General features: G+C 39.1%; 1 protein-coding gene across 1 annotated transcript; it reads right to left on the reverse strand.

The window, feature by feature from the left end:
• Window positions 1–698: 698 nt before the first annotated feature.
• On the reverse strand, window positions 699–7,441 carry LOC121951598 (angiopoietin-related protein 3-like). Its single transcript, XM_042497982.2, has 7 exons — window positions 6,864–7,441; window positions 6,339–6,449; window positions 4,542–4,653; window positions 4,061–4,174; window positions 2,931–3,026; window positions 2,415–2,687; window positions 699–2,303 (listed from the first exon to the last, which is right to left on the reverse strand). Exons 1-7 carry the CDS (start codon window positions 7,368–7,370, stop codon window positions 2,083–2,085), a joined length of 1,434 nt encoding a protein of 477 aa, XP_042353916.2. The 5' UTR covers window positions 7,371–7,441; the 3' UTR covers window positions 699–2,082.
• Between the last annotated feature and the right edge of the window lie 4,066 nt (window positions 7,442–11,507).

Here is an 11,507-nt window from a genome sequence, read left to right on the forward strand (position 1 = left end):
CAGATGACATTGAAGCGAATAGACACAATTAGTCGATTAACTAATCAGCAGCATTATGTTGATGGATTATTTATTTAAATCATTTTCTTAACCAATAATGCCAACAATACACCACCTCCTGCCTGTCAAAGGTGAATGACTGCAGGCTTTCGTAGTCTTCTATGAGAGTAAACTGATTCTGGGGGGATTTGGACTGTAGGGCTGACGTAGAAAAACATTTGAAGACTTCACATTGGTTCTGGGAAACTAATGGTATTTTTTTAATTTTTTTTTTTTACAATCTTCAATTCATTGAGTTTCAAATAACTGTTAGATGCCCCCCTTGTAATATTTGAATGATAATTAGATGAAAGAGAAGGTAAATCTGCAAAGTCTTTTACAAGAAAATGAACCACTTAAAGAAAATTTAGCAAAGTTCTGTTTGCAGCATAACTATGTTTTATAGATTTTTGTATCCTGTTATTCTCTTCGACTCTTAACAATCGCAATACATGGAGCTTGAAAACAACCCACCAACAACAACACGAGGTTGTTTTTCTTTTACCTGCTACACAATCATCTTTGTAGCATGTGGTTTCTGCCAGCTTTACTGTGTATTGAGTTTTGCCACGTAATGCTGTTTTTTAATGCAGGATTTGGAAGCATATGCTGTAAGAACCGCTACTGAATTAGTTAAATTGATTGTTTTAACAACAGGATGCACTGATTTGAGAGTTTATTTTATTGTGAAATGAAAAACAACCACTTGCTGCTGAGTGCTCTGCTGCTCTGCTCTGCTGAGTCACACTGATACCTAAAACAATTACATATTCATTGATAATGATTATTTAACAGATTGCACTCATTTTTACACAGTTCTATGTAGTTTTAGACTTGTTGGAGGGCCGTGGTGCCGCATGTAGGGAAAAATAAATAAACCAGCTGTGTTGAATCAGTGTTTAGCAATTCGCTCTGTTGCTGGCATGCTGCAGCACACGTGTTGCAGGGGTTACTCTTTCTATGAATTTCAGCCCTTTGATGCATCTCGTGACCCCTTCAAGGGGCCCTGCCTCCTATGTTGCGAACCACTGCTGTATACTGAGAGTCAATGTGACCCAACATATAACCTGCTCACAAGTGGCTGTATGATTTAATTTCTTGTCCATAACCTTTGACCTCTGACATACAGTGAGTGAAGATGTAATGAATGCTAACAGCATTTCAGTATATTTTAGATTTTACACTACAAGTGTTGTATTACTTTATTGGCTGTCCTGGCTCACAATCTTTTGGCTTTCTCAGTTTAGCACACAACAGCACTAGGAACTGTTAAACTTATTTTGCGTGCTCTTTGACTTCATCTACTGGAACTTGACACTCTGAGGAAACATCTTCCTCTCCGCACAAGCCCCCTTAAACCATGGCTACTCACGTGAGGCGTTGCCAGGGCTGCAGTCGCCCTCAGAGCTCAATACACTGAAAATTAAGAGAACACACTTGAATATAAAAAAGAAATAAAAAAAAGAAACATTTATACCAACTTGACAATACATGCGCAGCATTTAGAATTCTCATGGCAAGAAGTGCACAAGTCAACAAAAACCTTTTTTTCATGGCACACAGTGGGAAACGCAGCAATTGTTGCAATTGCTGGACTATGAACTTATTTTAGTCAGCCATCCATCAGTAGAATCTACGTTTTTTGGCTTCTTTCAATATTGTAATGGCATGACTCAGATATTATTGCAGATATCTGCCAATAACTAGCCTCATTATAATATCTGGACCATATGATCACAGTGACGATAGCCAATTTTAATAGCTTCAAAAACACAAACCATTGCAATGACAAATGTGTCCCAGCTGTGTGCATCACTTTTTAGCGTCCCCTGCAAAAAGTGTCCATTGTGCTGTGAGCATCTTGCAGCACTGTTTTGAAAATGCTGCGCATATATTATAAAGATGTTTTATAAATTTGCTTGTGTTGTGGCTGTCTGCATGTATTTTCTTAATTTGCAGTGTGGTGAGCTCACGTGGGAACTGTACAAGGCTCTCATTTAGAGGCCACTTATAAATGCAGCATTTTCTATGGAGAATGCTGGATCACAGAAAGACACCTGTCTCTGAGGAGGCAGAAGTGGAGGAGTTGGTGTTTGGGGAAGCAACAGGGTGTACAGACATCTGTGTGAGCTTCAGGCAATAAGAGGCCTTTTGGCCAAGCCTCCATTGAATCCCTCTCCTACGCTCAGAGCGCCCTTTAGGTCTCATGTGGAAATATCTCCCATTCAGGTTGGTGTCTCCGCAGGCGTTGAACCACCATCCACCTGGAAGATGACACAAATTACACATTTTGCTGCTGGATAACAAGTATTCATTAATCCCTCTCTCTGTGTCGCATGAGGATAACGTGTGTCTTACATGTGCACCTGCTGTACCTGTGTAGCTGTGTGCACAGTTGGAGTCCTGGTGCTTATCGTTGTCTCTGTCCTTGGTGGAGAACATCATGCCTGTGTGGTTGCTCATGGGGTCCGGCAAATCTCCAGACAGATGCGTGAGGTGAATGGTGTAGTTGCTCTCAGGACCATTAAGGTGAAATCTGTATTCGACGAAGCGCCTGCCCTGTTTCCAGTCTTCTAGCTGGATGTGAAGGACAGAGTTTCCCTGAGCGGCTAAAGAGCGGATCTTCCTGAGACCCAGCCAAAACTCCCCTGTGAGAGAGACGTCATTGAGCGCTCAGAGCTGACATGATTTCATAAGCACCCTTCCTGAAGAAGTCATACACACAAACTGATATACAGAGGTGCAGATAAACTTTTACTTACGGAGGTTACAAAATTGCAAACATGTCATGATATACGTTGAGGTATTTAGAATTTCATAGTTGAGGATGAATTTTCCAACATTAAAAGGGTAATTGTGTTTAGTCTCAAAAAGAGAGTAGCGTCACTCACCTTTAAAATCTCCAAACCCACTTTCATACTTCTCCCAGGTTTGATCGAAATTCACTGAACCATCCCTCCTTCGCTGGATGACTGTTGCTCCATTATCTACATATAATAAAAATAGGGAAAAAAAAAGATTAACAGTCATAATCTTCATGATTTTTATAACAATAATTGAATAACTTTTAATACTATTTTCTTTCCACTATTTCTTCTCTGGATTTGCAGTAATTCATGCCTGTAATCCAGTGTTACAGTTTGCTATTTTCATTTATTGGTATCGGCCCCACTTTAAATCAATAACTAATCCTATGTTTTGTTGAATGTATAAAGCAAAGGTTTGTCTCACATTCTGGAAGTGAATGAAGCAACCAAAAACAGAGAAGATTATTGGTGAATCAAAGTAAAAGGGCTCCATGTTTAACAACAGCAAAGCTAAATTGTCACAACATCCATTTACAAACTCTCACACAACTCGTGCAGCATATTCCAAGTCTCATTTATCTGATCATATGCTCGCTACTTCCCAAACAGACTGTTCTCACCGACAAGGGGCCGAACGTAAACTTACCTGTGCCCTTGCTCATTTGACCTCGCTGAACACGAGAGCTGCTGGTTTACAGTTGCCTTTACTGTTAGTTTTTCTGTGGTATTGTGTGACTTTGGTGAATCCAAACTAACCCTTTCAAATACCAAAGTCACATAATAACACAATAAAACTAACTGATCGAGGGGGCGGTGGACCAGCGTCTCCTGTGTACAGAGATGAAATTACTGTTTTGTCGATGAAGTCTGGCTTTGAAGAGTGCATGAATGAGGTTCACTTTAAGTTCAGTTCACTATTGGAAAAAACAGTCTGCTTGAGAAGCACTGAGCATACGACTGAAAAAATGAGACTTGGATTATAGTGCATGAGTTGCGTGTGTTTGAGGGCAGACGTTTTGATGTAGTTTGCTGTTGTTAAACGCAGACCTCTATGAATTCAATTAATCGAGAATTTGGTTTGGAGAACTTGGTTTGAGGACCTTCGTTTACTGTGGAGGCATGCAGGAAGTTTTCTTAACAAAACACCAGCTGACATTTTTTTTGAGTTTATTCCTGTGCTTTAATAAAGTTAAATTTTTGTGAAGGTACAGTACCTTTGCTCATGTCACAAAAAGCCATGAAGGGCTCAGCTCCGGTGGGTCTGATGGCATAGACACCGCTGGCTCGTTCCCCTCTTTTGAACAGGTCACTGCAGTCTGATGGCAGGTCTATTTAAATATGACCACAAAAAAAGTCATATTTCAAACTGTCCTGCATAAAAATTAGCTGTAAAATTATAATCAGGGGCAGGGAGGTGGAAGTACACTTTTGACCAGACGGTCAACAGTTCAGCATCAGCAGGAAAAATGTGTGCAGGATAATTGATTGCTCGGTAAGAGCTGAATGTACCAGGCAGGTATGAAAATGCAGAAAATTGCTGTAAATTGTTGAGGCATATTCCTAAATTGTGAGCATTGACACAGTAAGATTGGATATATAAACTTTGGGTTTGCAGATATACTGCATGACAAATAAAATATACCAAATCTTAATATCACACATCAACATTTCCTCATGTTTTGGTATCCATCTTACTCATCATGTCAGTGGTGGGTGAGGTCAGATAAGGGGTGAGTGTTGGAGCTTCACTGTTTAAGATTTCAGGCATCTTCTCAAAGGTCTCTTGGGGCAATGTGTTGGCCATAAACTGGAGAAAAGAGTAAGGAAAAGAGTTTAGCTTGCAGACTCATACTGACCGTGTAGAAATACTGCAGATTAAATAGCAATTCCACACATAATACATTTTGGATTGTTATTCTGCAAAAGTAGATATTTTCCAAGGTTTTTATTTTTTACATATTTTACAGTGACAATATAAAGTTTGTGCTGTCAAGACTGAAGAAAGTGCTCATGTATTATAACACTGAAGCACTGACTGAGATTATTAAAAATATGGACAGCTCCTTCATTATGTCTGCACCCTCCAAAGATTTAAAGTCTAAATTACATAGTACGGTACCATAACTCCATTAAAGTTTCTTTCTACCAGGGCATTAACTGTGATGCCACAGTGATGACAGCTCATAACTCAAAAAGCTGGCAAAATGATGCTGTAAAATTTCTAGATAAATGCATACTTTTGCAACAAACTATTTGTAGAAGTTTATTTGATTGGAAGAGGCCCTACACTCTGAATAAGGGACTGTGTGAAAGTGTTTTGGGAACTGAAACATATTTTATTTCATAAAAAAAAGCAAGCCCAACCTGAGCATCATTAATACTTACTAATACTCTTAGGATCTTGTCCTTGAATCAGGAAAATGCAGCACCCTCCACTGACATATTATAATAATATAAAATAATATATGTTATATAATGTATATTCATAACATAACAGTGAATATTCCACCTACTCTGTATTTTTTCTATGAGAGCTTTTGCAGCCTCTAAATAAGCAAACTGGAAACAGACACCAGATCTGTCAACACATTTTAAGTCCCAAACGACAGAATAGGTTGTTTGCCAGTGACTCCCAAAACAACACATATAACTGTTGAAGAGAACCAGTGATAGGCACTTGTGCTCATAGAACTGGTGTTACATCCAGTAACTACTACTTAACGTTGTGTACTGGCTGCAGATTTAAACACAAAGTTTACATAGTTTTCATTACGAAAAGGTTTGGTTAGGTTTAGGCACCACAAAAGCTATATTACATGTAGGAAAAGACCATAATTCTGGTTAATATAATTAAGTTACATACTTATGTAATTTATGTATGTAAGTTAACCTTTGTAACATACATGATTAAGTCAAGTTTGTTACCTTCAAATAAGTCAAAGCTGACTTTTGGTTTTGCACAGGACATAAACAGAGGTTTCCTAAGTGAGAGTGTTAGTTTGACCCATCAAACCACCGCAACATCACCCCTACACAGACTTTATAAGTCTTTATAAGTCTTTATACTACGTCACCTGACTTCCTCCTTTGGTCCTTTCAAAATGCTACTAGAGGTTACTGCCTAATATTACACATAAATATGGCTCATAAATGACATATAAAGGAGGATCTCTTTGAGTAGAACAGATGATGCTACAGCTTGACATGCATGACATCACATGCTCTTCCGTCTGTCAAATCAATTACGTGACACCTAAGTTGTGTGACCGGCGTGTTGGTAGCATTTCTTTCAGACAGCTTGAAAGGGTGCATCTTTAAATATGAATGTAAAGCAACGATTTGATGTTTTCCCCCAATACAACTCAAAAGGAAATAATAAGTGAAAAAAACAAAACTGCCACCCACCATGAACAGAAAAAGAAAGTATAAAACTCACACCATTTCTTTGACACCCTCACCCCCTAGCATTTTCCTACAGTCCCTAACATTTACCTTTTCCTCCAGTATCTTGATCTTAACCCTCTGGTGGTTGAGTTGGTCACTCTGCTCCCTCACAGCCTTCAGCAGCTCTATGATGCTCTGCTCCTGGCTGCGGATCACCTCCTGATCAGGAAAGAAAGTTAGCTGTTAATATCTAACATAATATGTACATATTGTACATTGGAAGAACATATGTAAAACAAAGCATGGTTAAGGATAAATATGAATGCTAGTTCTCACTTAATAGTATCATAAAGTGTTCAAAATGCAAAAAAAATGGCACCTTGTGAAAAATCTTGTCCCCCAACTACTTTTAGATGATTTGTGTTGGCTTTAAAAAAGTCTCTTTTTTCTGTTCTAATTACTTCACTTCCGGTGGCGCTGCCCAGCTGGCGACACGCAAAAAAAAGGCTGCCCAGAGAAAAGTTGCCATTCAACCCAGGGGTTTATGTGTCAAACTTTAAGTGTTGCATCTAAGAAATCTTTAAGAAGCATTTCCACCTCAGCAATGACAGAAAAAAACAAGAGTTGACTCACCTTGAGGCTGTTGACCTCTGCCACTTGTTCACTCGTCACCAGGCCATGTGACAGGCTGCTCAGCTTCTCCTCCAGGCCTTCCACCTTGTTCTGCAGCCGACTCTTCTCCTGCAGGATGTTGTCCACTTTAGAGTTGATCTCAATAGACAGGCCCTTGATCTCTTCGTTGTTGGCCTTCAGTACCACGGTGGTCTTCTTCAGCTCCTCCTCTTCCTCTTTAATTTCACTGGTGAGCACTGAGAGCTGGTAGAACGAGCGGTCAAAGATGTTGAGCTTCTGGACGATATCGTTTATCTGTCCCTTTGTCTTCTGCACAAATTCCCGCAGGCTCTGACCCAGCTGTAGAAGGCCGTTTGCTAGAAGACGCACATCATCCAGAGCAGCAAAGCGAGAGCGGGTTTCAGCCGGGGCCTCGAGCTGGGGGACTGTCTGCTCCTCTTTGCCACAGGAGGTGGGGCCACAGGCAGCAGCCAGGACTAGCAAGAAAGTAATTAGTGTAGTTCTCATGTTGTTGTTGAGCTGTTTCTGCGGCTGTGTGTCGGTGATGTTAGGAGAACAACTGGCAGCCAGCTCTCTCCACTGTGACCTGATGAGGACTGGACTTTATATACACTGTCTGGAATCAGGTCAATGATTAACCGGTTCATCTGATCAATATCTGAATGGATCATTTAGTTTCCAAGACTAGTCGGCAGAAGAAAGTGTTGGCATAGTATGTTTCTGAAAACAACAGATATGTTACATTTGTATGTTTCATACATATTATATCAACAAATCTACAGTAATGCAGTCCAGATTCCATGTATATGATCAACTTTGTCATCCAGAGTTGAAGGAGATGGTGCAGACCACTGCGCAGGTCCAACAAACATCTTTTTTTTTTTTTTAGCTAGACATCACAGCATTTGTCGGCAATCGTCGCACCATATGCAGGTGTAGTTTTGCTCATACAATGGAGCATTTTTGCGATTGTGGTGACAAAACTAATGTTTTTAGTCATACATTTGGACATTTCCAGCTGTGGCTGTGGCTGTGGCAACAAAACTGGGTGTTTTTTAGCAAGACACAGCAGCATTTCCAGACACATTTGTGGCATCAAAAACGGGTATTTTTCAGTCATACATCAGGGAATTTGCTGTGGTTTTTGTGGCAGCAGAACTTGGTGTTTTTAAGCAAAACATTGAGGCATTTGCAATGGTGGTTGTAGTTACAAAATTATTTTAAACCAAAACTGTTCAACCCTTACCAAGTGATTTTTGTGCATAAATTTAACCATGAGTTAACCACAGTGTTGTTGGAACACAAAAAAATATAAAGTTTCAATATATCCGCTACACAATAATGTACAATGTTTATTATCTGATTTGCAGAATCGTACAATGCCAATATTTATTCTAGATATTGGGTTGAGTTTCCTCTTGGTGAGATGATTATTGAAATTTCAGTGATTAGTTTTGATATCACCATCATCAACTGAAATGTTTAGTCAACCTTCGAAGAGATTAAGTGATTTAACAACATATTTGCATGTTGTTAAATTTATTATGAATTAAGGTGTTTTTTCTTCAATACATATGTTAGCCTCTAAATTTTGCTCGATTTAACCTGAATATGTAACTTACACCCATCGGGTTGACTTCACTGTCAAACAAACAAAAAAAAAAAAAAAAAAAAAACAAAAAACCCCAGCCACAGTTAAAAAATAAACATATGCACATCCAGTCAGAGCAGTGTGACACCCTGTTTACAACTGACCTGTGGTTACTTGTGCTGAGGTCATGGCTGCTCTCTGTTATTGTTGCCTGGCTGGTTTATTTTTAAACAGGAAGATGACCTGGTTTACATATAGGACCGATTGAGAAATATGACTTACAAGTTCACGGTTTTGCAATGTTTAGCTTAACTTATTTGATTGAGTTGGGGGTAAGTGCAAGGCAGGTGTTGTGCAAGCAGAGATGCATCCAATATCAGTACGAAACAAACACCTGTTGCTTACAAATGAAACTGAGCAACACGGATTGTGTGCAATGTAAATCTAATGAGGAAAAAAAACATTTGTTTCAACAGGTAGCAGCTTATTGATAAAATAATTGCTTTACCTTCCAAAAGTGAAGCACCATGGCCTGCATAAAGGTTACAACACCTTTAATTTTTACTCTGCATTCACACACAGTGCAGGAAAACAAGCTGCATTGTGATGCACACTCAATAAGTGGGAGTGAATGAGGTGAGCTGCCTATCCATGTAGAGTGGTGACCCACGTTGTCCTCTGTTAAATGTTAACTACCCATACATGAGCAGGGCTGCATGAGCTCCAACAGTGTGTGCACAGTAAACACAGTCCACAACCCTGACATCAGAACAGGACACTAAGGGAAGTTAAAATGTATGGGAGCACAGTGGCCCACATTCATGAATCACAGAGGGCCACAATCTATAGTGAGAGTAAAGCGGCCATGGGGAGTGCAAGGGGGCGTGTGTGGGGATGAAGAAAGGGGAGAGGGATAGTGATCTGCGTACACAAGGGTTAGAGGTGGAACACTAAGCTCATGAATACATATTTACATTGTTTATCATAGGACATTGTGCTTCCGTAGGTGAAGCAAACATAAATGCAAGAGCAACTATGTGAGAAGAACATCAAACCCCTGGTGATAAACTCCCTTTATGAAATGTATGGCTGCGTATATGAAGAGTCCTAGAAGCATGATTAAAAATTATTGTGTTTATTAATTTCGTTACTGCATTGAGAGGCAGCCAGCCAGAAGATGCTGATAGTCAAATCACTTATTTTTGTTTTAGATGATCTCACCGAGAACAGAATAACAGACTAAGCGATTGTAGCATCACCAGTTGGTTTGTGGACTACCGTTTTGAAGACTTGAGTTGGCATTTTATTCGGCATCTTGAACTTTTGCACCAGAAGTGAACCAAGATGACCATATTTGGACAAATTTAAAAGGGTGACTTATAAACAATTATTCTCCCCTCATACAGGTGTCATTAAGGGAAAGAAATCCATAGAAACCCAAACATTTCTGGCATGGTTACATACATGTACATACATGCTGTTGTTCCTGTTTCAATATATTGTGTGAGTTTTTCTGTAGTTGTCATAATGTCTGCCCAGGGACTACAGTTGAAAATTAGACAAGCTGGCTAAACTGGAAAATTCACAGAAATGTTAAGGTATGTGCACTATGCCTATGGTTTTAAATTGTATAAATAAATAAATAAATAAATTAATTAATTAATTAATTGCATTTTTTTTGTTTAAGACAAAGAAGGATCCAGTGAGCACTGTGGGGGATTATCAATTAGCCAGTCATCTACCACTGCTGTCAAGATGTTGTCAAACTCTATGCTGGAACTAGTGAGTAATAACGATCGCGACTGCTATAGACAAGATTGATGCTGCTTTCAAGACTGTTCTAAATTGACATGTCTTCTCAATATCATCCAACATTGTAGTTTGTTTTGCTTAACTCCACTCTTCAAAACCCCTGACAATGGCTATGAATAAGTGTGGATTTAAAATCATCTGAGATTCACACAAATGGGTCTCTGGAGACTTGGTTAGAGAAAAGCGAATCCCCCTCCCCCAAAGAAATTGGTTAGAGTGAATGAAAAGTCGAATTTGGTAACAGAGTTTATCAAGTTGACAATTCTGTCTGATATCAGGAAAGTCCCTACTGTCCTTAAGAGATACAGTATGGAGTCCATCTAGGCTCTGTATTAGGTCCCTTCTGATTTCCATATTCATACACTGACAATTCTGTTGAGTTGATCATTTGTAAGACTAAAACCAGTGTTTGTACCAGACTGTGATCATGTTTATGCCATAAAGTTGAGCATTTTTAACATGAGATATATGGGGATTGACTCACTTTTGGAACCAGGCGCAAGTGGCCATTTGAGAAATCGCAGTTACAGAACTTCTGCATGGCCTTAGGTTCTCAGCCGCTTGGTCAAGACACAACAGGCTCAAAAACTGTACATAGTGATCTAATGGAGAGGAACTTCAAAGCTTTCTCTCTAGCTCAGGGGTAAAATAAGAGCACTGAAGGGTTGTTTTCTGTCTATTCAAACTGCCCTGGTTTGCTTTGTGCACTCTGGAATGATCTGTAAGTCATTTGCTTCTAATATGGAAACATTTCATGATGCGCTTTTCCTCTTCCTTCCATTATGACAATATAATGACAGTGACATTTAGAACAGATGATGATGCACATGCATCTCTCTCTCTGTGACTCTCTTTAAACATTGAACTTAATGAAATTTTGTTCAGTGAAATTTTCTTCAGCAGGTTCATCTCAGCCTAAAAAGACAAATGCAGCAACCATAGCTGTTACTGCTCTTGCCATAGATATTTGTATAATATAGTAGCTTCATTACAATTCATCTATGAACTATAGAAACACAGACTGTTTACTTGTTTTGTCAAATAGCCAAAGCCAAATAGATTTTGTGCAGCTGGCATATTGATTCTTGACTTCTTGAACTGTGATGAACTGAACAAAGTTTAACTCCAAAAAGAGATTTGGATAGATATTTTTTAAACATGACAGCCAATATAAGTATATATTTGATTATAAAATGTCAACCTTTTAAAATTCACTTGTATATTGAGCAGTGAACAACACT

This window comes from Plectropomus leopardus, chromosome 12, assembly GCF_026936395.1.
Source record: "Plectropomus leopardus strain MGB_pleo_1.0 chromosome 12, ASM2693639v1, whole genome shotgun sequence".
In the NCBI taxonomy this organism is placed as follows: Eukaryota; Metazoa; Chordata; class Actinopteri; order Perciformes; family Serranidae; genus Plectropomus; species Plectropomus leopardus.